The 25,651-nt window shown below is 34.8% G+C and overlaps 1 protein-coding gene across 3 annotated transcripts in view; it reads right to left on the reverse strand.

The window, feature by feature from the left end:
- LOC124371450 (dipeptidyl peptidase 9) overlaps positions 1-25,651 on the reverse strand; it is a 59,129-nt gene that overhangs the window by 30,448 nt on the left and 3,030 nt on the right. For all 3 annotated transcript variants that reach the window (XM_046829782.1, XM_046829793.1, XM_046829786.1), the window contains 7 exons: positions 24,754-24,985; positions 22,783-22,992; positions 20,061-20,196; positions 14,760-14,900; positions 12,140-12,245; positions 11,033-11,209; positions 10,303-10,474 (listed from right to left, as the gene is read on the reverse strand). In XM_046829782.1, the coding sequence (XP_046685738.1) occupies positions 10,303-10,474; positions 11,033-11,209; positions 12,140-12,245; positions 14,760-14,900; positions 20,061-20,196; positions 22,783-22,992; positions 24,754-24,969 (1,158 nt within the window). In that variant the 5' untranslated portion in view covers positions 24,970-24,985. The remainder of the gene's footprint in view (positions 1-10,302; positions 10,475-11,032; positions 11,210-12,139; positions 12,246-14,759; positions 14,901-20,060; positions 20,197-22,782; positions 22,993-24,753; positions 24,986-25,651) is intronic.

A 25,651-nucleotide genomic window follows, 5' to 3' on the forward strand; every position in this document is an offset into this window, starting at 1 on the left:
GCGACTGTGTAATAAGCTAAAATTAAAAACATCGATTCCGCAGTATTATGTGACCGCAGACACAGAGAGTTTCAACTTTCCATATAATTATGTGATCTGCATTCAGTCTTACAAACCTGATATTTGAGAAGTTTGGTTCTTTCTCTTTGCAAACATATAAATTTCATCACGATCAGATGATATTTCCTACATCAAAAGTTACACAATATGTGGTGTTGACACTTGACTCAAATGCACCACATGCCACTTCTAGAGTAAAAATCTTTTAATACAATGTTAACAATAAAAATTACATGCTACATATTATGAATAGCTGAAACCTCGAGTTCAGTTTGGTTAATTTAAAACTGCATACTGACAGATTGTGCAATGCTACACTAAATTAGCATTAGATAAGAATGGTCACAAGCAATTACCTGGAAGAACTACACAATATATTTCATGACAGCTGTAACATTTCATTATTCAATTTAGCAATCTGAACACATTTCCTGGTATATGGCAATCCAGTGTAATACACAGGAGCATCCAAAAGTTAGTAGCCACTCCTGCCATTTCCAAATGGTATGATCAACTGAAATAAAAAATTGGGTATTTTTATTCGTGTTATATATCATAGTTGGGTAATTTGTATAACTGATGTCAGGTACATGTTTCTTGGTCCAAAATTCCCCATAAACAAAGTTTCATGCAAATCCGTTTGTAAATAGCTGAAAACTTCACTTTCTGACATTTAGCGGCTATCATCTAGGATTGTTGATAGATAGGAATCTTCCTACATGTGCCAAAATGTTTTTTTTTATTCCATTTCCAACAATGTGTGAATGGGGGAGGGTTGTGAATTTGAACATTTTCAGTTGGGGTGCACTCACCCTTCAGAGGGCCGCTCCAAAAAATATTTTGATATGCCAAAAAGTAGGCCTCATTAACCTACAAAAATTTCTAAATATTTATTTCAATTGGTTAAAACCGTCTAGAAATGACAGAGGTGGTTACTGACTTTTGGATGTGTATTCTTATTAAAGCCTAATAAGACTTATGAAACAAAATTAAATTTCATTGAGTTTACAGAAACATAATGGTATTGCTACCTAAGGCAGCTGGTAGCCTCTCATAATGGAGAGAGCTCATTTCATGCTACATGATTACTGGTTTGATGAATCCTCCACAAGTTGCATGTAGCCTAAAAGATTTTGTACATGTATGTATAGCAAAACACACATACATACAGTGCTCAATTTCTAGAACTAGATGAGACAGAACTTTAACCTCTTGGGCGTTCTGGGGTATGAAATGCTCTCAGAGTCAAGGAGGTCCAAGAGCCTTCCCTAGAAAATTTTGAAATATGAGATTTCAAAACAGCGTTTTTGTGCATTTCTGAGGTGCAGGGGAAAGTCTAGCACACAAAGCACAAGTCCTCATTTTTCCAGAGAGAGGTATCTGGTGTGTTCTACCTGAAGTTAAGCACTAAGATATAATTACTAAGAGTGGTAATTAAGTCCTGATACAGTTGGTTCTCATCAATGTCGAAGATCAAATACGTTTAAATGCATTTTTATGACTGTAAAAGTTGGCTCGGTCAAAGATGTTGTCAGCAGTCTACAGAATTTCATGCGTGACGTCAAATGACTGTCAGCAGTGAATGTATTAACAGATAAATTATTATTGAAAGCTTATTATCTTACATAATCATAGCTTATGCACTAATATTCTCTGCGAGTGGTGAACACGATTTTAAGTTTACGTTCAACACACTATAGTTGAATTAAAGACAGAAGGGTATTGGGACGAGCTCGACCGAAGACAACCGAACTGCCTCACGAAGGCTCGCCCTACCGCTCCACCAATCACAGCCGAGCACTTTCCTTTTCGACGGAGGCAGCATTGTCACGTCTCCTCTGTTGTACCTGTCATCCGGTAGGTATCAGCTGGGTGATGCGCAGTAGCAAACCGTGCTTCATTACGCCATTGGTTGTTGGTTATGTATGTTGTTTCGTGTGGTGTTATTGCAGCAAAGTCAGTTGGCTTTTTGTATATGTACTGTTTAGTATTTAATTTACTCAGAAATAAAAGTAATTTCCAAAGAGGTTTTAACCGATTATAAAATGGGCGCTATTGAAAAATAAATGAAAAAATTATAAGACTTAAATAAAAATAATCGAATCACTAAATCTTACATTTTGTAAATAAATCCACGTTTTCTATATATCAAATTGATTTCCAAAATTGAATGATAAGAAAATTAAAAAAAAAAAAAACATCCTTCATCACAAATCTGTGGTTTAAAGTTACTAACGTCATAAATTAAAAATATAACAAGTTTCGAAATATTTTTACAGATTTTTTGTCAAGTAATTAGATTACATTAAGTTGATCGATAAAAGTCACACTGAAGGAAATTTCATATCATAGTCGGATTGACGCCCTAGTCGCAAATTTTGCATTTTGGTCACTAACAATTTAAGTTTAGACTCAACAATTAACAATTATTATCCTATAACGGTTTTAACAGGATACCTTTTATTGGTTAAAAATACTATCCTAAATGAGCTTTATCAGGTTCAAACTACAGTATCTTTATTTGTTTTAAGTTGATTTTTGACCGCGGCACAGTGGTCATTTCAATGGATTTGCTAAGACTGATAAGACTGAGTAAATAATTATAACTTAGCAGACTTGCATTTACTTAACGAATATAATTTTAGTTCTTTTCACTATACTCCTTGGTGTTTTAAAGGTATTAATAACAGTAAAATGTACCATATTCAAATTATTATTATTAGGTTTATGTATATATTTTCAATAATACACTCGTGGTTTCAGTAAAAATCCTTTACAAGGTTTTGATTTCTGACTCAATTACTTATAAAATAACAATTCTCAAAACAACGAACGCTATTAATTTATCGCTTCGATAAATGTGTCCACATGTTTCCGCTGCGAACCACCCCTACCTAGAAGCGGTTGATGTGAACGCTGTGGATGATCGAGTCAGACAGAACAACTTGGCAACAATGTAGCCGACCGGTCCCGAAGAGCCCCGAACCTCGGCCATCGCTGCCGGGTCTCAATACCCTTCTGTCTTTAATTCAACTATAGTACGCTTATCTGAATTTGGTTTACATAATCATATTTGGTATTATGATGGAAACCGTCTTTTAAATTTATAAACTCGTTTCATCATTATTTACTTTGTGGTGTACAAACGTGAACTGTGTTAGAACATTTATAGGACATTTTGTTGACCAGACAGCGTGTTGTAAAGTTAACCTCTCTCTCTCTTACAATTTAAATAACTTATTCTCCATTTACTTGTTGTTTCATGTTGGTGTCGTGATAATTAGTTAACTTTTGTTCATTGTTGCTCTAATGTAATTTTATGTTGGGGTTGTTATATTTATTTATTTATTTGTTATCTGTGTCAGTGTTTAAGTTATTTCAGACTATCAGGCTCGATCCAAAGAAACTAAGTAAGGTTAGTAGGGTGGACCCGTCATAACGGATCCAGCGACCATGGCCACGCCAGAGAATGTTCTAGAAACCGAAAAAGCGGTTTTGAGTATTATGGAGACGAATTTCCTCTAAACGAGCTACACCATAATGAGAAATTAGAATTAAAATGCTAGCCATAAGAGAAAGTTTACTGAAACAGAAAGTCAGAATCAAGGAGTAAAAAATGATCAAATGAATCCCGCCAAGTTACCCAAAAAATCATTCATACAAAGATGGTATAATGCAGACTCAGCTGGGCCATATGAAGTTGTTGTAAGATCCGGTAAATAAAACAAGGGTTAATCCTTTTGCTGTTGGTAAACTCCTCTGTAAGTATGAAGGTAAGATAGACCATATTATTAGAAAGGGTAAGAATGTCTCCATCTTTTGTAAAAACCACGAGGCAGCAAACTCTCTCGTAAGTGAGAATCCTTCTAACCTTATTAACTACCATGTGTTTATCCCTAGTTATAGGGTACAGGTAACCGGAGTAGTTTTTGTTGAACCAGATGTACTCCCAAATGAGCTAGTAACGCGGGCCCTAAGCCCAATCCCTATATTAGAGGCTTACCGTATCACTAAAAAGGGGAAGGATGGAGTGTATAACACTCACTTTATGAAAGTAATATTTGAAGGTACTGAGCTTCCAAATAAAATCAAACTAGATTATGTAATGATGTCTGTTGAAAAACACACACAACCTGTAAGACAGTGTTACAGATGTTATTCATTTAATCATGTTGTAAGCGCACCATGTAAGAACACCAACCTATGTGGCAACTGTGGTGAACCCGCCCATGGCGAATCTAATGGTGAGCACTGCCAGAAAGCTGCCAAATGTGTCAATTGTAAAGGGGAACACCCCAGCTTTTCCAAGTCATGCCCAGAGTTTAAGAAACAATTAGCTATTAGGGTCAGAATGTCAGAATATAATGTAGATCTCTTCACTGCCTCTCAAGCAATTAATACAAAGAGCCACACACCAGGCACACAAGTTAAACCTCACAAACCTTTCTCATCAGTGGTCAGTCATAACGTCACAAGTCATAAAGACTTCCCTCAACTTAACTCTATTAGGCCTATTCAAAAACCGATCCTCGCAGATAATTACTATAACACTTTAATTGGCAGCGAAGATGAGGGTGAGATAACAGAAGAAAGTGGATGGCAACATCTCACTAGAAAGCCAAAGGACAGACGAGCACCTTTTAACAACAAGAACACAACTGTGTCTAGAAACAGAAATTTAAAACCCTCATCAAATATCCCTGCCAAAGGAAAAATTGCTGAAGGTTATAGGCCTAGTCCTAAGCAAAGTAGGTCAGGTGAGCTTACTGAGGATGAAAGAGCCCACCTCAAAAAATCGATGGAGTAATTCCAGGCAAAATTATATTTTGAAAAGCTAATGATAAATGCAGCTGCCGATAATGCTGGCAACCCTATGCAAGCTGTCAATATAGTTCTAGAAAATATTAAACAGATTCTCGTAGGCTTGTCAGTGGGTATTGACATCGTCAGTAATGACAAACAATCCACCTCTTAGGATTATACAATGGAATATTCAGTCTATTAAGTCAAAACGGGCTGAATTAGAACATTTTGTTACAATTAATAACATAAAACTCATTGTACTCCAGGAGACCTGGTTATATCCAGAAGAAAAGTTCACCTTTAAAAACTTCAGCACGGTAAGGAATGACAGATATGATGGGTATGGTGGTACAGCAATCCTAGTACACAAATCTCTAGAATGGAAAGTGGTACCAGTTCCAGGCCTGGAGAACTATCCAATCCAGTTTACGGGTATTGAAATATTAAACTTAGAAAAATCCTTATTTATATACAACTGCTATTGCGCTCCAAACAAATTAGATCAAACTCTATGGAACAAATTATTTCTTTTGCAAAATGAATTCTCAATCTTATGTGGGGACTTTAACGCTAAACACCCCTACTGGTCCAGTGATGGGCAGAAGGATTATAGAGGAATTCAAATTTTCAATACTTACTATGATTCACATTATATTCTCCTCAATGATAAATCCAGTACCACAGTAGGATCCCCTGGTAGGAGACCCTCTACCATTGATCTTACCTTTGCAACATTTCAACTGAAACAGAGGATCCTTTCTTGGAAAGTGATGAAGGACTCGATGGGTAGTGGACCACTACCCTATTGTTATAGATATGAATGTTCAAAACCAAAATAATCCCACACCATTTTTAGACCAGGCAAGTTTCCAGGATAGAAACTTCAAAAAAGCAGACTGGTGTGCATTCTCCAATACTGCCGAGAAAGCCTCTGTACAAATTCTAACTGTCAAGGCCAAAGGTGACATAGAATATGAGGATTTTATGAAAGTTCTGAAAGAATCAATTATAAATGCAGTGCCAAAATATCACAATGGCCCAAAAGGTATTGGTTTTAACTCAAAATCCTGGTGGACACCAGAGTGTTCCAGGGCAGTTGCCATCAGAAGAAGGTATTTTAGCCAATTTACGAAGGAGATGACACCTGTTAACTATCACCACTACAAAAAAGCTCATTATGAAGCAAAACAAATCATAGTTAAAGCTAAACAATCTGCAGGGCATTCACTATGCGAAAGATTAAATTATAATAATAACTCTCAAATATGGCAAATGATAAATGGACTAAGGCAAGGAAAGAATGCTTCAAATAGTTTCGAAAAGTATTTAGCAAATGACAAGGACCTAAGCTATAAATTCATGAAAACTATCTCCCCAGATTATGTTCCAGAAAAATCAGAAACTGACCTCCCCATCTTCATGAAAAATAGTAATAACCACCAACTTGAGGGTGAATTCAAAGAAATCGAACTGGAACATGCCATCAAATCTAGGTCCAAGTCCACTGCCCCTGGATTGGATGGTATTAACTATTTAATCTTAAGAATGTTGCCCCCTTCAGCCAAAACCCTTCTGCTAATTGTCTTTAACAACATTTGGCAGGGAAAGAGCATCCCGGAATACCTGAAAAACATAAAGGTAATAGGTATATTAACCCTTTAAGCGTCATAAAAAATTAGACCTGATCTTTGATAAAGTTACAATTTTTTTAAATTTCCAATGTGTAAAGTTAAATTTATTTTCGTTTCTGTATGTCAAAATAGAGTTATTTAACGGTAAATAAAATTTGTTTAGCCTTTTTTAGATTACCTAGGATAATTTTTACTTTTGAGAATATCGTAGAATAGCAGTGTAGTTGTCACTAATATTTTTATAATTTATTCAGTAAGTATGGGAATGAAACACAGTTTTATAGATAACGTATACTATATTACAATCCAATAAAATTAGAAAAATACAAAAGTAGACAAAGAGTGTTTATTTGGTGGCGGGCTGTCACAACTGACATTCCGCGAGTCTCCCGCAAGCCACTGTTATCGCGTGGACTTTGAACCTTCTTATCGCTCGGCAACCTGTAGGACAGCCTTGCAGGGCTTGAATTATGTTTCTTGCTTTGTGATAACATCCTTTTGACCGTAGTAAAATATTAAAAAGTTTGGGGTTGACCAAGTAATTGCTCAAAATTACCAAATCTTCAAATTCCGAATCGTCTGGATTCGCCATTCACACGAATAATGGTAAAAAACACTAAATAAATACTGGAAACTGCTGTATTTAATATGAATAATTAACTTTAAAAAGAATAAGACACAACAGAAAATTAGCGATAACCGAAATACATATGCGTGTACCGGACGCTTCTCACTAACAACTGGCTAGATGCCTTGACGGGAGCTCCCGTCAATGACTTTGTGAAAGGCGCGGGGCCACGCCCGCTAGACAGTGTTTGGCCAATTAGAAGCAACTGCCACTCCCATTGTAACAGAATTCGAGGCAGGGCAACCCGTCTGTATGTCGCATGACTACTAGAACCATCTAGCAGCAAAATATTCAACTAACATAGCAGTAAGAAAATAAAGAATGCAAAAACGCGGATCCACGGCAATAACGTTTTGAGCTTGTAGTGGCCCTCCGCGGATCCGCGTCAATAACGCTGGAAAGGTTAAAACCAACAAAAGATAGGACATCTGAAAACTCATATAGGCCTATCTCATTAATATCCTGTATTATGAAAATATTCAATTTAATGATTAAATACCGCCTAGAATGGTTTACCACTAAGAACAAACTTATTCCTGACAACCAATTTGGTTTCAAAAAGAAGAGTGGAAGCAATGACTTCCTGCTGACCCTGATAACCGAAGCTCAGGTAAGCCTTACAAACGATAGAACTGCAGTTGTTGTATCCCTGGACCTAAGTAGCGCCTATGACTCAGTCTCCATACCAACACTTGCAAGTAAGTTATATGTTTTAGGAATCCCAGCAAAATTTATAACACACATTTTTAAATGGTTTAGTTGTAGAAGGTTGACCTTCATCAGCAATCAGGGTACCTTCATCAGAACTGCATAGAGAGGCATATAGAGGGTGTGTGCTCAGTCCAATATTATTTTCACTGTATACTGCAGACATCGGTAGGTATATGCCAAGACAGGTACAACCTCTACTGTACGCAGATGACATAACCCTAATCTGTAGTCATAAAGAGCTAGACATTAGTGCAGCTGGGATCCAAGAAGCCTTGTCCAGCCTTGAACAATACCTGTTAAAGGTATCGCTTAATATAAATCCAAGAAAGTGTAAAATTATCATAATAAGTAGAAGGAAAGAAATCATAAATCCCACATTGACTGTTGACAATCAAGTCATTCCTGTAGTCAATAGCCATAAGATCTTAGGTATTATAATCGATAATAAATTAAACTTTAAGGAGCACATCCAATCACTGGTAAGCAAATCCCTAAAAGACCTTGACATCCTGAGGTCACTGGCTTGTGGGAGGCTAGGTGTCCACCCGCAGCTTCTAACAAAGGTATATAAAAGTGTAATTAGATACAAGCTGGAGTATAGTTGCTTTATTTTTGGTCATGCCCCAAAAGTCAACCTTAAAAGCCTACAAATAGTCCAAAACCATGCTTTAAGATGCATTCTCGGAGCTATGAAATCTTCCCCAACTAATACTCTGCATGCAGAGGCAGCATTACCTCCCTTAAATATAAGGAGAGAATTCTTAACAGAGAAAATATTGTTTAAAACACTAAGTAATCCACAACACCCATGCTATGTGAATATAATATATTTACATGCAGTAGCTTATCATCATAAGTACTGGGTCAAAAAAACCAAACCTCTATACATGGAACTGGTGAACACAGTAGATAATCTGGCGAATCTAAACAATATTGCAGTAAGTGATTCAAATCTTTTGGAATTCGTTGATAGCCCCCTACTGCTAAAGAACTTAAAAATATCATTTGAACTAGAGATTGATGACACAGTTGGGAAAAAATCATTACTCCCACCAGAAGCCATTAAAGCATTATTTCTAATTAATGAGAAAGAAATATGAAAACTATCTAAGAATTTACACTGATGGCTCACGAAGCAAGGATGGCGCAGGCTCTGCCGTGTACAGTGCTGGCCAAATTATTAGACTAAAGCACATTTTTTTGTTTATTCTTCTCAATTTTTACAAAAAAAACTATTTAATTACATGTTGGTATATGTTAAAGTATATACCCTCATTCGTGTGTTACTTTAGATTAGTATGAGCAGAAAATTTGGTAATTTTATGTTGGCGGGTGGCAACACTGCCTGTTTTGTTTATCATCTGCCTTTACAAATCTACCAGCTGCATAACCTCAATCAGGTTACAGTTAATTTTTCATATGGTTAACATGTTTTAGGTTCAGTAGATCTTTCTATTAGTGTGTTCTGTTATTATTAAAGTAAGTTTAAGGTCATTTGTGAGTGTATGAAACCACTTTTTTACTTCCTTATTGGCTATTTATAAAATTATCAGGAAATGGGTAAAAAGGTGGACCTTTCACCAAGGAAATGTGTTGTGGCCAAGGTTCTTTTGGAAGAACATCATTACACACAAACTGAAATAGCACACAGACTAAATACTTCACAGAAGTCAGTTAGTAGGATCAAGAAAACACTTGATATCAATGGTATTTATAAATCCAGCCGTATCGGAAAATGTGGCCGGAAGAAAGCGTTAAGTCCAAGGATGGCCAGAAAGTTGAAAAACATGACACTAGTCAATAGAAAAATGACCAGCAAGGTTCTTAGTGACCAGTTGAGAGATTATGGCACAAATGTTTCGCCCAGGACCATCAGAAGAACCTTGAATGAACAAGGTCTTCACGCATGCAGACCTACAAAAAAAAACCGTTCCTATTTAATCCTACACACATCAAATACCTTCCTTAAAGAAATTCCCCCAACTTCTTTTAAAGTAACACAACAAACAATAGGAAGTATTAACAATAGACTTAAGGTTGTGACTAAAACTAACAAATAAAAACAAAAAATAGAAAACAAAACAGAAAACACCCACAACACCGAGAACACCAAGAACAACCTTGTCTCCAAGCATACAACCCTCGTGGATACTGAGTGCAATAGTGAACTTACTGTGTGTGTAAAAAGTGTAAACTGGTCATACATACAAGAATGTTTATCGAGGTTCCATGCTCAAAGTAAGCAGAACCTGCTGAAATTCAGCAAACAAGAGGAAGAAAGAAAGAAAGAAATTATCACGAGTGATAATAATCAAGATTTTAACTGTCACCCATAGGATAGAGTGGGTTATGACATATAGAGAGAGAAATTGGGATTAAATAAAAGCTTCAACAAACAAGACTTCCATTTAAAACTAGAACACGTATTAGATCACTTTTAAACCAGCTGATCAAAATGGCATGACTTACATTAATCCAAACGTCCGTGGTCTGCACGGAGATGACCTGCACAGGAGGACAGTTTGGACTGAGGTGATTTTCCGTGTGGTACATGTTGGGTGGTGGTTCCACAAAGTTATCCACAGATAGCAGCACTAGTTCCAGTCTTTGTTGTCGGCGATCCAGCAGCTGCACCCAGACACTGCAACATTCGCATGCTGTCAATGTTTTCTCTAACTTTTTTTCATAATTACTAAAACTAACTAGCCTATTGCCTGCACCCCTCTTCTAGTGTGAGTATGCCAGGTGTTTCCTCCCCCATGATAAAACAAATGTAGATCTTCATTTTACATACTTCTTGTTCAGTTTCTCAGGAAGGTAATAAAATAATCATTATCAATTGATTCAGTGCAATGAGTGTCTTAGCAGTCTACTAAAAATATCCATGGTCTAACTTAGCCATTTCTAAAATATTTAATAACAAAGAAATTTGTTCTTGCAAAATCTCACTTAACTAGATGGTAGTGATACAGACAATATACTGCGTTACAACGGATCAAAGGTGTGACATTACAACAAACAAATTGGAAGGTGATTTCTCATGCAAAAATAAGCAAAATACTTTTTGTGAACACATACTATCTTGCATTGTTTTTTATTTGCGTTTGGTGTTTACCTAAACATAGAAAACTAGGAACATTATGAATTACAGCATTAAGTAATTTTAATTAAAGAAATCTAAAAGTAAATAAAAACTCACTTAAAGAGGTTGGGTGCCCAGCCTACTCGAACCATATACTCCATCCACGGGAAGATGTGACTGAGAGGGTATTGAAGTTCCAGGTTGTGGATATCCTTGATCTGCAGGCTGTCACTGAGCCGGAATGTCAGCAACTTAAGGTTAGATTTAGAATTGGGTGTCCCGGCTCGAGGAAACCTATAGAATATATGATAATACAACAGTGTAAAACATAGAAAGAAGTAGTTGACAGTTTAGGTGGGAGGTATTTATGTAGTTAAACTTGATATACATTAGTAACATAGTCCCTCTTCACTAGAAAGTGGGAGGAAATAGTATGGATAAAGAAAAATAGCAGGATGCTGAATGGGTAATACATGGCAGTTACCGAGAGATATGCTGGATGAAAGATGAAGTGGAGGAGGACAAAATAGAGTATGAGGATAGAAGTGTGAGGAAACATAATTAAAGAAAGAAGATATTGTATGACGAAGAGAACTCGGTTTATTAGAAGTCTTAAAATGTTTTGTATTAATATATGAGAAGCTTAAAGTTGATAGCATCTAAACATTTGAACAATAGACCTACGCAAAGAGGAAATGCAGTACATTATTTAGGATGGTAGTGGTTTCTTTCGAATGAAATATTTTAATCCTTTCATTAAAAAAAATAAAAATGGGTGTTTTCTGCACTATTTAATACTTTAACAATTTCTAAGCAATTTTCAATAAATATATTTTTTATAAATTAATAGGCTTACTTATGAATACTTCTTATTAATAGGCATACTTTATTTAAATGTACTAATAAAATCATATTCATTTTAAATTATTGATACTTTTAATGCCATTAAATTAATTTTAATAATTTTTAATAAAACAGCTTATCAATTTAATTTTGAAGACTTCAAAATATTTTTTACAGATTTCATAATAATCATGAGATATATTTCTAGTTTAACGATGACACTTAAATGTAAATTGTTTTATTTTCCTGAGACTGCAACAATATAAACACCACCTTTGTACAGTTATATAATATAAACACTTCTTTGTACAATTATATAATGTTCATTAGTGTTTTATTTTGTATTACAGCCGGTTATTCAATACTGAACTCAATAGCTACCTGTATTGCTCTATTTCTCCACTAGTATTTGAATTTGAGGAGGGAAAGCTGTAGATCTTGACATCGCTTTCATCAGTCTCTTCATATAATATCCTGTACACTCCATCTAAAAATAAAACTAAAATTAATTTATAGTCTATCCCACTTATTTTTAGCTAATGCAAATAGGTGTCTTGGGGCGTGTACAAAACTCTTTATGTCAAGATTGTTGTCACAATGCTCCAAAATAAGAATTTATAAAACAATCATTCAACCAGTCCTAATGTATGGAAGTGAAACATGGACATTAATGAAGAAAAATGAGGGGCGGTTGATTGTTTTTGAGAATAAAGTTCTCCGAAAAATATTTGAACCAATATGTGATGAAGGGGTGTGGCGAATAAGAAAAAATAGAGAATTACGCAATGTATACCAAGATCCTGATATTGTGGCTTTGGTGAAGGCAAGGAGAATTGGCTGGCTGGGCATGTACATCGGAGACAGGAGGGCACAAGGTTAAAAGAGGTCTACCAGGCGGTACCGGCAGGAAGGCGCCCTTTGGGTAGGCCAAAGATAAGATGGTGCGATCAAGTGGTCGAAGATGTGACCCGGTGTGGAGGGTCTGTGGATCTGGCGGAAGACAGGGTGGCGTGGAAGAGGCTCATAGACGAGGCAAAGAATCGACTGAGATTTGTTACGCCCTGGCAGTAAGTAAGTAAGTAATAAATTAATTCATGACTTAAATATAAATAAACCAATACAACTTAGCATAAACGGACCGGACAGAAAGGAAGAGGGACATCAGGAAAGTGGTACCCGTTTGTGCAATAAAGACAAAAGGAGTAGATATTAACAAATAGACAAATTTTTATTAGAAAGAGCATACTTAAACTACTTCTCCATATAATCTCCAAGCAAAGCTTAGGCAGTTGTTATAACGTGTGATGAGTTTTTGTATTCCAGCGTCATAGTCCTCCGCCAAAAGTGTATTGAGATACGTAGTCATGCCTCATTTAAGTTCTTCATCGCTATCAAATCGTTTTTCCCACCAGAAAGACTTTAAGCTTCGAAAAGAGATGAAAATCCGAAGGTACCAAGTCCGGGCTATACAGGGGATGGTCAAAGGTTTCCTACTTGAATTGCCGCAAAAGTTGTGTTATCGAGTATGCTACCTGCTAACGGGTACTACTTTCTGGATATCACAATCACATATGTAAGGTTGGAGGTAGTAGTCACCTCCTGTGAGTGGACCCCATATCTCAGTTATGTCATACATGAAAAAGAGAAGACTAGCTCTGTTCCAGCCTCTTCCAGTCAGAGCGGGCAGGGGACAGTACACCCTAATGTTTAGGCTAGCAACAGCCTTAACCCATTGCGGATCGTATTGTCTTGGCGTGTGGGCACGAATTAATTTACGGTCAGCGGCCGCACGAACAGCAATTGTGCGCCACATCATATTGCTCGCTATTGTATACTAGAACAGTCAGCTGTGAAGGTATTCGTTCAGATAGAACATGGGTCTGCTGGGGTAACACGCGAGCAAGGTTCCGGGGTGGCAGGGTTGATGTCTGAATTATAGTCTAAATAAAGCGGCTCGGGCGAAGTGATTACAACATCCGGGCCATTGTCTAGACTAAACCCGCCAAAATGTACGTCTGCGTCGTTTAGTACTATGTCACTAACCTCAAAAGTATTATAATAACAACTGAGGAAAACACCCAATCAGAAGCGCTAAAAAGCAGAGAGTTAACTCATATGAATGATTTTTCAACTTCGACATATAACTGCGATCTATAGGATATTTATAAAACTTTTGAAAACTCTAAACGTAGACCGTTGATAGTTTAGTTGACAAGTGAAGACGATCACCCGGTCTATAAGACATTAATAGAACTATTTGGAGGGAAACTTAAAATCAGACCGCTTTTGCGACCTGAGCTCGTTAGGCCCGGCCACTGCGTGACGAGCCCAGCTCGTCAGTGATCCGCAATGGGTTAATTGCTAAGAAAGCTCAACCCACTCAACAGTTATCCTCTGGAGTAGATTAGACCTATCAATTCACCTTTTACCTCAATACCTTGAAATCTGAGGTTAGTGATGTGTGGATATCCTGAACATTCAGAATGTGGTTGTTCAGATGTATGTGACACATCAGTTTTTGCTATATCCAGTTTAAGTTCAAATGGAAGGTAAAAACCAGCCAGAATTAAATCTTCCTGTGGCAAGGGGTTCACACTCCAACAGTCAGTTTTAATATAGTAACCAACCCCCTAATTATAATAGTAACCAACCCCCTAATTATAATAGTAACCAACCCCCTACAAATGTTCTTCTAGTGTTATTATGTGTTGCTTTCACCAACTAGATATTAAAATCTACATCACCAGTCACACAGGAATTTTCATAACATTGCCCTATCTTCATATTCTATTTTTTTCAGTGATTGCACAGTTTAGTTTAGAGCAAAAACTGCAATGTACTAGGATCTACCCATTTTATAACGTTCCAATTCAATTACAAGAATAAACAACACAACGATCACTTCTGGAACTACAACTGTCTGATTATTGACAATGTGAAGCACAATAGGACATATCATTTCCATTGAAAATAAAACTGTGAACTCATTGCTGTACCATACCTGGGGAGTCTGGCTGCCACCAGTATCCCTGGTAACGGTTGAATTCTTCCTGCATCACATATGATGGTATGCCTGCTGTCAGGGGGTCATCTGACAATGGTCGTCCACCTTTGTGAGCATATGTCAGTCTCTGTGTGCTACCTGCCATGTAAACAATAAAATCCTTTTATTATTATTTTTACTCATGTTAATATGAGATATTTATTCACTATTACGTACATTAAAGAACATTAGTTATCTTCAAACATGGATTAAAATACAATACAAATATGTACGACTGACACTGTTCAGTGCCAATGGCAGGTTTCAGTGCATTCACATTTGCCGCTATTTCTCAACATAACCTGGTAGACATAATTATTGGAACAGTCCAGTCCTCTTTGAAGATTATATTTCTTGTTAATGTCATTGGTTCATGACTTCTGTATTACAGAGGTTGAATAAAATTGATATTATTATTGGTGTGTTTTGAAATGGATAATGAAAGAGAAGGTACCATATGATCTGTATAGAGCTCAACCACTGACCAGCACCATTACCCCAAACCAGTCTACCACCAGAACACACACTCTGCTCACTTCAAAACAATCACAACCCCCAGTAACACCACAGCCATCATGTTCAGATAACCAACAATTACCACAATCAAATCCAGTACTAATAACCTGTACCGTTAATTAGTTAATTAACACTTTGAGTGCTGGCTCTAAATGACATGTAACTCTGTAGAATGCTGGGCGTTTTTGGTGGTTTTCAAAAATTTATTTAAAAAAAAGTATTTAAGGTATGAGAAAAATACTTACATGCCTTATTTTAGCTTACTTTCGTCTTTCTTTTAACGTGATATTGTTAGTGGTTTTTTAAAAAACTACACATAAAAAATGTTTTTTAAAAACATATATTTTTGGAAAAAAAATTATTTTTTGAGACAGTTTTTTTATCTAACTTACTAAACTAAGCATATATACAATTATTTACAATTACCCATTTACAAATATAAACTGTCCTTTGAATAATACAAATCATGTTTTTATGTTTTGTAGTTTTTTGACAAAAAACTATGCCGTCATATTGATGCGTCGGCATCACTTTCGCTGTCAGCACTGTTTTCAGCATCTGTAACATAATAATATACTATGTAAAATATGAATATATTTTCATTTTATTCATAAGAATAAAATATTAGTTGAATAAAGCTAATTTATTATAATACAAATTATAGTTTGATTCACGAAAACAATAACATAACCAAACTTTTAGACTGATGTTTATATGATAAATAGACTTACTTATTCTTACCTGAAGTATGTGTCTAATCTTCTTCCATTAAATCAGGATCAATGTCAGAATCGTCAAAAATACTATCTACACCAATAAAACTATCTTCATCTAATACATCACTGATCGCAACGTCGTTCAAGCTGCGAGAAGCCATGATTGCGACATCGACTGCCGGCTGCAACGAACGTCACGTCAGCGGCACGTAAACAACGCGACCGAAGTTGCTTTGTCATTAAGCTCATACAATACATCTGACACTTTCTAGCGGTGAATTGTGTTACTAAAAACCCAAATAACATTGTAGAGTAGGCAAAACCCGTTTAAATACGGACTATGTAATATAATACCAATTGAAATGACAACCACGTAAAACTACGGGATTAGCATTCTTCGGAAGTTTCGCCGTTCCGTAAAATTACGGGATTAGCACTCTAAGTGTTACATTTCATATAATGTAATTTTCGCAACCTAGTCAGCCAGTATAATTTAATATTATTTTTATCCAATGTTCTGGAACTAAATTATTGGGCGGAGTAACTACCTAATTGGCACCTGTCTATGGTAAGGTAATTAAAAATTGGAGTAAATTAAACTATAGAAAACCTAATTTAAGACTAAATGTTAGACAGTGTAACAATATGCCTTTAATTGAAGCTATAGTGGGTAAAAATATAAAAACAAACTGCTTATTAGATACTGGTGCTACAAGAGATATAATTGGTAAAGAATTTTATGATAGCCTATTGTTGAATAAAAATGTTTCTAAATTAATGAAATCAGATGATAGAATGTTTGCTGCAAATAACACTGAAATAAAATGTTTTGGTTACTGTTATGCTAAAATAAAAATTTCTAAATTTTGTTGGAAAGTAAAACTTATTGTATTGGATAATTTAAAATTGGACATTGTATTAGGAAACCCATTTATAACTAATAGCAAATTAATTTTAGATCTTGATGGAGATTCATGTTATTTTAAATTCAATTCTAATGAGAAAATAACTATTATTGTACAACTCACTGAAAATGTTTTGAATTTTTTACACAAGGTTCATATTGTGGATTTAAAATTAAATTAAGACATGTTCTATATATATATAAAAAAAAAAATTTGTAGCATCCCTAGCTTAAGAAACCACCTGCTGCCAAATTTAAAATATAACATAAAACCCAGGAAGTTAATTGTTTGGTGAATCCTAAACGAATGTTTGAATTGAAATAAAATATAGAAATAGAATTTGTAATTAAACTTTCAATAAAGAAATAAGACAGAGTTGATCCTCACTGATGGTAATAAAGGAAACAAATATAAAAAATTGTATCTGTCTTTTGTATGTATGTCGAAATGTTGAATTTTGAATTTTGTAGATATATTTGAAGTGTTAAAATTTATGTAGATGTAAGATGTATATGATGTTGTATGTAAATATATATTAAGAGTAATGCAGTATTAATAAGAAATGTGAAACTTAGCTTCTCGTGAGGGGACGTTTCATTCCTTCGGTATTCGACACATATTGGTAAACTTAATGGCAAAACACTATACACAAAACACTGGTATGAATGCAAAAAAGAAGTATGAATGTGGCGCCTATATAACAAAACACTACACTACACTTGTTCACGATTTAATCGCCTTACATGCCCTTATTCTCGCAACGATCCGCAAATTCTAAAACGCTGCAACGTGCACTGCATGAAAATAGTTTGCCTAAATCGATTTTCTATTTTTGGTCCCTAAGCGAGCAGATAAGAAGTCATAGAACTGCATTGGCATGCGATCTAGCAGATTTCATAAGAAACTCTCAAAACCCCGCGCTACCGTATTGTTATGATAGAAAATTTGAACTCATGTAATGAATAAAAGGTTGAGTGAAGTTTGTTATTTAGAATATGTTTAAAGTAAAGTGACTAACTAGGTTGCGAACTCAAAACAGGGGGGATATTCTGTACCGTTAATTAGTTAATTAAATTTCATATAATGTAATTTTCGCAACCTAATCAGCCAGTATAATTTAATATTATTTTTATCCAATGTTCCGGAACTAAATTATTGGGCGGAGTAACTACCTAATTGGCACGCGTATGAATATCTTCTTCTAACCCTTCGTAGCAGCCCAACTATGTGACCGAGCAGACCTCGCGCGCTTTGTCCGTAAGTAAAAGTTATCTTTTCGTATTATTAAATTAGCCCTTTGATGCCAAACATATAAAAATGAATGTAACGTAAAGTAAAGTTGTAAATAGTAAAGTAACGTACCCTTGAAGATCTTTTATTTGCTTGATTGAGATAGATAAAAGTTGTGGCGTCGTCTTATGGCGAACACGTTGTTATAAATAGTAATTTGTATCATTAAATGGCTAATACCGTCGCGAATTTGTTTTAGGCGAGTTTACGTGTACCACGTGTCTCACGGCTCACAGGGCACATATTATTTGAGTAGATGGCTACCAGTTTCATAACTTCTACTCATCTTCTAGTAACCACTGACTAGAAATAACCCTTCTTAGACTACAGCGCCATTGTCTCGTGCCAAGACGCCGACACCCGGGTTGTGAGTCTACACATTATGAAGGTAAGTAAAATCTAAATGTTTTATAAAGTAGAACATCGTAGGCATAATTCCAGAGAACATTGGATATTTTGGGCCCACCTAGCAGATATACATTTTTAGTTCTTTTATTCTAATTGGCAGCAACATGGCATTACATACACTTAATTTACCATCCAAAAGTGGTGCTTGTAAGTTTAGTAAATTAAATTGGACTTATAAGTAAACTTTGCAATTCGAGTATTTATTACTTCGACCTCAGAAGTCACCACCCCCATGTGTTATCGTCCAACGGTACAAACAAAACTCGTGGATGTAAGCAGCCCAGACCAAAACTACCTTGGTACGATACTCTAGATTTGAAAACTTTTCTATTTTCTCAGTCCATTGACTTGCGAGTAACTTTGCCTGGCATTGAACCTTTAGATTATTTTAATTGGTTTTTTTTCGAATCGATTGTTAGAGAAACAAATGCTTATGCAGAAAGTTGATATTCACTGCAAAAATCCTTTAATCCATTATTTCATACAGGAAGTGAAAATGCTACAGTTACAAATGTATTAAAACTACTTCAAATTTGTTTCAAAGTAATTGATTTCTCTTGATTTTACATTCATTGCATTTGACCAAAGATGACGATGATTTTCCTGACCTTACTATTTTAACAAAATGGAAAATCTCTACCTGCCCGAAAAGGAACTTTCCTTAGACGAGTTGATGGTCTCATTGAGAGGATACTTACTGTTCAAAACAGTATATTAGCCCTTGCAGTGATAATAGTATCAGCCACATACATAATAAAAGAACTCTAAAATATACGATTTGTCCAATTTTGGAGTAATTTTCAATGGTTAACATACTCCAAATTTCTAATACGAAATACATGGGAAAGAAAGTTTTTCTACATTGCTTAATACCACAAATTTTGTACCAGATGGGTTCCAAAAATCCTTACCACACATCAAAACCACAAAAAGACTTGCTGAATCATTAAATTTCGAAGAAAACTATGATAAACATGGTAATGAACCTCTCAATTGTATCATAACTGGTGATGAAACATGGGTGAAGCATGTTAATTGTGAACACACATATTATCCCACAAAGATTATGGGAAATGTTTTCTGGCACAATAAGAGTGTGATGCTGGTTAATTTCCTTGAACGAGGCTTGACAACCAGTCTAGTGATAAAGATCTCAGGCAGCGAATTTCTTTAAAGCTGGAATCTAAAAACTTGTGTCTAACTATGATAAGTTCTTCAACGGGGATTGTGTTGGAAAATAGCATATGATGTAGCTTTAAAATGTATATAATACAAGTTTTTTTTAACATTTGTTTTTTTTTATTTATACATACACTTATGGTTTCTCATATCGGACTCACTAAAGATAAATAACCTGTTATTAACTTGAAATATGATTTATCGTGAAAAACTATACACTATACATGCACACAAGAAACAAAAACCTGTTAGGGTGTGGGAGACCCAGATGTCAGCATTGCAGATATAAGCTACCAGGTCAGGGTTGGAGGGACATATCTGCGGGAGGAGCTTGGGACCACTTGAGTTCATTCTGAGCTCGGCAGGGAACAGAGGTCCATTCTGTAACATAGATTAATGCATCTCAAATAAATAACTCTCAAATGGAAAATGAAAGGTTTGTGTATGCCATCTCGAGAAAATTGTCAATTCATATAAATGGTTCTTAGTTGTCTGATGTAAACAGGTTTTTAGTGCAAATACTATTGTGTTACCAGTAGCTTCAATAATTATTGTAACCATTTATCATTTAACATGAAATAAATTATACACATTTTATTGAAAATACAAGAAACTGATGACAGCTGATACTCCACTAAATCAAAAGCCTTAAAGGAAATCAAAATGTTTTAATAATACACCAATATCAATGAAGGATGTTAATATTAAACCTGAAATTTTAAAATGTGTACTGATTTTTGTAGGTTTATAGGTTTTTTGTAAGTTTCATAAAAAGTGTTATTTATAGTGTATGTAAAAAGTATGTTATAAATATATATAACATTAAAAATTAAAATTGCAAAATGTGTTGCGAAGTGCTAATCTCGAGAACGGCTATAACAATTAGGTTAATTCTTTTTGTACAATATTCTTTGAAATCCAAGGAAGATTTTTATGAAAAGATAGATAGATAGAAATTTAATTAAGAGATTTCTCAGTAAATTTTTTTAATTGTCAGTCAAATGTAAAATTCATGTTGTACTGTTATGAATAAAAATTAATTTAATTAAACATCTATTCACTTTCAGTATACTTTATTTACACCATTTTGTTCAGAACAAACTTTTCTACAAGTTTTATTAAAATTCTAATGTGTTTCTTGGTGAAATAACAACGTTATTGTTGCCCAAAGATGAAAAATGCGTTTATTCACTCTGTTTTTTGCATTTGAATTTGGTTATTTCAAAAACTATGTAATTGACAGTTCTAGGGCCTGTTTTATTTAATTTATCAAGTCAAAAACCAAATGAAATAATTTAATTCACCTCTTAATCTATCTTACCAGAATTTCAGGAAGACCTCGTTTTACATGGTGAGCTGAAATTTAGGCAAAATCTTTCGCTAGCCGTAACTCACCAACAAAGTATTTCCAGACCCACATTTATATAAACTTTTTTTCATTATTTACATGTAGAATGAGCTCCCACAATTTCTACATATCTTCATGAGTCACCCTGTATAATCAAAAGTGTATGATATAAATTAAAATTTATTTAATAAAAACCTGTTGAACAAAAAAAGTCACAACTGAATAGATTTTCAGTAATGGCTTACAGCTCCTATCTCGTTTCTTTGTTGATGTCATCAATATTGTCAAATTTGAGCTCTTTCATGTTCCTTTTATTATGTGGAAAAAAATCACACATAGATTAGTTGAGTAAGCTGTGTGGGACAAAGTTACCAGGCCATTTTTATCAAATGTTGGCTATATTTTAAAGTATAATATAGCTGTATGTGCAGGTACAAGAAACAAGTATAGCAACAACCATTTTCATCCTAAAATCTTCAGTTAAAATATGTTGTACCAAGCTCTAAACTTATTCCACTTGCTCTTATGTTGTTCATTGGTCTGTCAATAGTCTATGCACACAAGCTATTGAATTTTTGTCTCCTCCAGCAGTTGATATTCGTCCATGTTCAGGTTTGTTGTTATTGACATGACTACTTTTAAAATGAGAATAACCCATACAATTTGAGTATATCACCAATAGGTGTCAAGATTGTAAAATTTTTTAAACATTAAGACTGTTTCAACAAGCAGGAGGGGAATTTTCACCCCTGCGCTTTAGTCAACTAGTAATCATAACAATGATCTGTCTAGGAGAAGCAGTATGTACTATGCAAGACCTACTTTCAACAACCTTATAACAGTGTTTGTTGGGTAGCCCCTCATATAATAAAAAGCCCTGATTACTAGTGTTTGTTGGGTAGCCCCTCATATAATAAAAAGCCCTGATTACTGTGTAGCCTATGTCGTAGCACTGAACTGACAATGATCTGTCTAGGAGAAGAATGATGTACTATGCATGACCTACCTTCAACAGCCTTATAATAGTGTTTGTTGGGTACCCCCTCATATAATGAAAAGTCCTGATTACCATGTAGCCCGTGTCGAAGCACTGAAATGACAATGATCTATTTAGGAGAAGAATTATGTACTATGCAAGACCTACTTCAACAACCTTATAACAGTTTTTGTTGGGTAGCCCCTCATATAATAAAAAGCCCTGATTACCGTGTAACCTATGTCGTAGCACTGAACTGACTATGATCTGTCTAGGAGAAGAATGATGTACTATGCAAGACCTACCTTCAACAGCCTTATAATAGTGTTTGTTGGGTACCCCCTCATATAATGAAAAGTCCTGATTACCATGTAGCCCGTGTCGAAGCACTGAAATGACAATGATCTATTTAGGAGAAGAATTATGTACTATGCAAGACCTACCTTCAACAACCTTATAACAGTTTTTGTTGGGTACCCTCTCATATAATGAAAAGTCCTGATTACCATGTAGCCTGTGTCGTAGCACTGAAATGACAATGATCTATTTAGGAGAAGAATTATGTACTATGCAAGACCTACTTTAACAGCTTTACGACAGTTTTTGTTGGGTAGCCCCTCATATAATGAAAAGTCCTGATTACCGTGTAGCCTGTGTCGATGCACTGAAAGAGAGTACTCGCCGCCGGGAAGACCAGCTTCCCAGACTCGTGATGCAGCTCATACGAGGTGATACCCCATGTTGCCAGCCGTTTCCGCTCCAACATCAGCTGCTCCTCTCTTGAGGAACGTGCACCCAGTGACACACTCTGAAAATTGGACTCAATAACGGGATGCCACTGTAACCGGCCGTTCTGAAACATTAGCACATGTACACATTAATATTAAAGATTGTATAGTTGAGGTTTAGACAGAAAATTTCCATTATACTTTATAAGAAAATAATCTTAACAAATAAATAATCTATTAACAATTTTTTACACACTCTAACTATGTTATTGCAATCTGATGGAGTATTACAGAGACAAAACAGATCAAAGATATTGAATACCTCACTCAGAGTATCAATGCCAGCACATAGTGGTGCAAATTCGTCAAAAATGTAAACAAAACTAAAAACAGCTGTGGAAAAATGTGTTTTCCATAATAATAATAAGTCTTTTAGTATCAAAATACATAAAACAGTAATTATATGTTATTTATAAACCAAATTTAATACTCTTACAATATTAGAATATCATTATAAAAAATACTGACTTATGTCAGCACAGATTGATCCCTACTCAGTGGCACTGTGGTTAAACTGTCCTATTGGTTGATTAGAACTCTTAGAGTATCCAAAAGTCCAAGACCACCAGAAAGAAGAGATTTCTTGCTTTTCTACTGGATAAGAATTCATCATATGGTTAAATTTTGTAATTTTTATTATTGACAAGTGCATAACAGATTGTGCCTTACCATCCAACTAGCTATGTGGAAAACTGCTTATTAATAGGTAGATATTTTGCAGAACATGTGTACTTTCAGAAATGTGTAAAAACATACTCATATGTACATTTAAAGATAACCTAATAAGCAATTATTACAAATATGTACACCTAATTAAAAAGCAGTTATTAAATATTCCAATTATCACAAAAATCAATACATCCTTTTACAAATAAAAACAATATAATTAATAAGACAACATATAAAAACCATTATAAAACACCAGTCATTACTAGTAACAGCATTGAGAAACCCAGGTGACCAGGAATTGGCCTCAACAAATCAGCAGCCATTAGAATTCTTGAACTCAAATACAAATTGCCATCAACTAAAGTTCTTTTGCTACTATATGAAGAAGAAAAACATATGTCTACAATAGAAATAATCATTTGTTTTACATAGATGAAATATATCTGAATTCTACCACGTCAATATGTTAATGAATCTGGTTTATTGACTGAGCATTAGCAAAGTTCTCACTCGAGGGGCTGAGAAAATTTTATTTTTGTCTGTCTATTCACAAGATATCTTAAAAATGAACTGACCTATAGACCTTAAAATTTACATTAAGTTTAATTTCTTTATAGGCAACATTGAGTTTGATGATGGTTTATGTCAATCCATGGGATTAGGCTGAGAGTTAATGAAAATGTTTGCAATTAAATTAAATTTGCACGGTTAATTCTTTTAATTGACATACTACAAAAGATATTTAGACACACTTTCTAATAGAACTGCATCTGCTTATGACTGATACTTCCCGAATAACCACTATGTGAACAATAGCTATTTTCAATTAATAGCCTATATGGAGTTGCTAATTACTATGATTGCTAGTTTTCCCAAAATATTTACAAACATCTAATAATTGATGTGTAAATGTATAGCACATATTGTACGTACTGTACACAATATCATATCAGTAATTTAGACTATTAGTTTGCATATTTATAGGTTTTTACATTGTTACAATACATTAAATTGCATTTTTAAATAAAGTAATGGTATGTCAGAAATATCTGACCTGTTGCTAATTGCAATTGCCTTTTTAGGTTGGATATTTCTGACCTTTTTTCATGGTCAATAAAACACTACAAAACATGTCAAGGTTACAAAAAATGGTTTACCTTTTGTTCTTCCAAAACAATGTCGGTGTAGAGAAGGGTAGTTTCCCAACCATTACCAGGTGAGCTAAGAAAGAATATCCTTGTTCTGCCATCCTTGAGATTCCGAAATTCAACTGAACTTGGTACAATCGTAGACAAAGTTGAAAGTTGGCGACGCAATTCAAACACAACTTGCTTGAGTTCAGACCAAGTTTTTTTACGACCTCCATTCTCCATCTCTATTTAAATCAACCTAAAAGAAAAAAATTATTAAAATAGGGTTAGTCCAAACTTTATACATACACATGAAATAACTACTAACTGCTTCTTAAGAAGGGTGTCAAAGAAACATTCAAGGTCAGTATATCAGAGTTGAAAATTTGGAGATTGTAGCTGTTTTTAATTTGTATTTCTGAGTTGCCAATATATCTGTCAAAAATTTAATAGTAGTTATTGTGTATACCTTTGTTTTTAATATTGTATATATGTAAATTTAAAAATCAAACAAAGACTTAAGCCATTTATATGGCTGGATGACAGACACACATATCCAACGATCACGTTCCAAAGAAACAGTATATATCTATCCTTATGGATCACAGACAGGAAATTTACATTGTAGAAAATTTAACTCTTCTCCACCATTAGATTATTGCTTAGGGTCCACAGGGTTCTTTTATCACATTAAGTAATATATAAGTTATAGACAGAAAGAAATCAATTTCACTGAATGGCACGGTTGAATAGAGAAATATTTTGGTATATTTTTTACTTTGTAACAACAAAAAGCAATTTGGTGTAGAAATAGTTTTACACGTATTGAAAATAAGTATTGCACATAAACAACTAATTGCAATCGCCCTCATGGTAGCACTTACCGAACATTTCTCCATAACTTCACCGAACATGATCCACAATG

This window comes from Homalodisca vitripennis, chromosome 1 (genome assembly GCF_021130785.1).
Source record: "Homalodisca vitripennis isolate AUS2020 chromosome 1, UT_GWSS_2.1, whole genome shotgun sequence".
In the NCBI taxonomy this organism is placed as follows: domain Eukaryota; kingdom Metazoa; phylum Arthropoda; class Insecta; order Hemiptera; family Cicadellidae; genus Homalodisca; species Homalodisca vitripennis.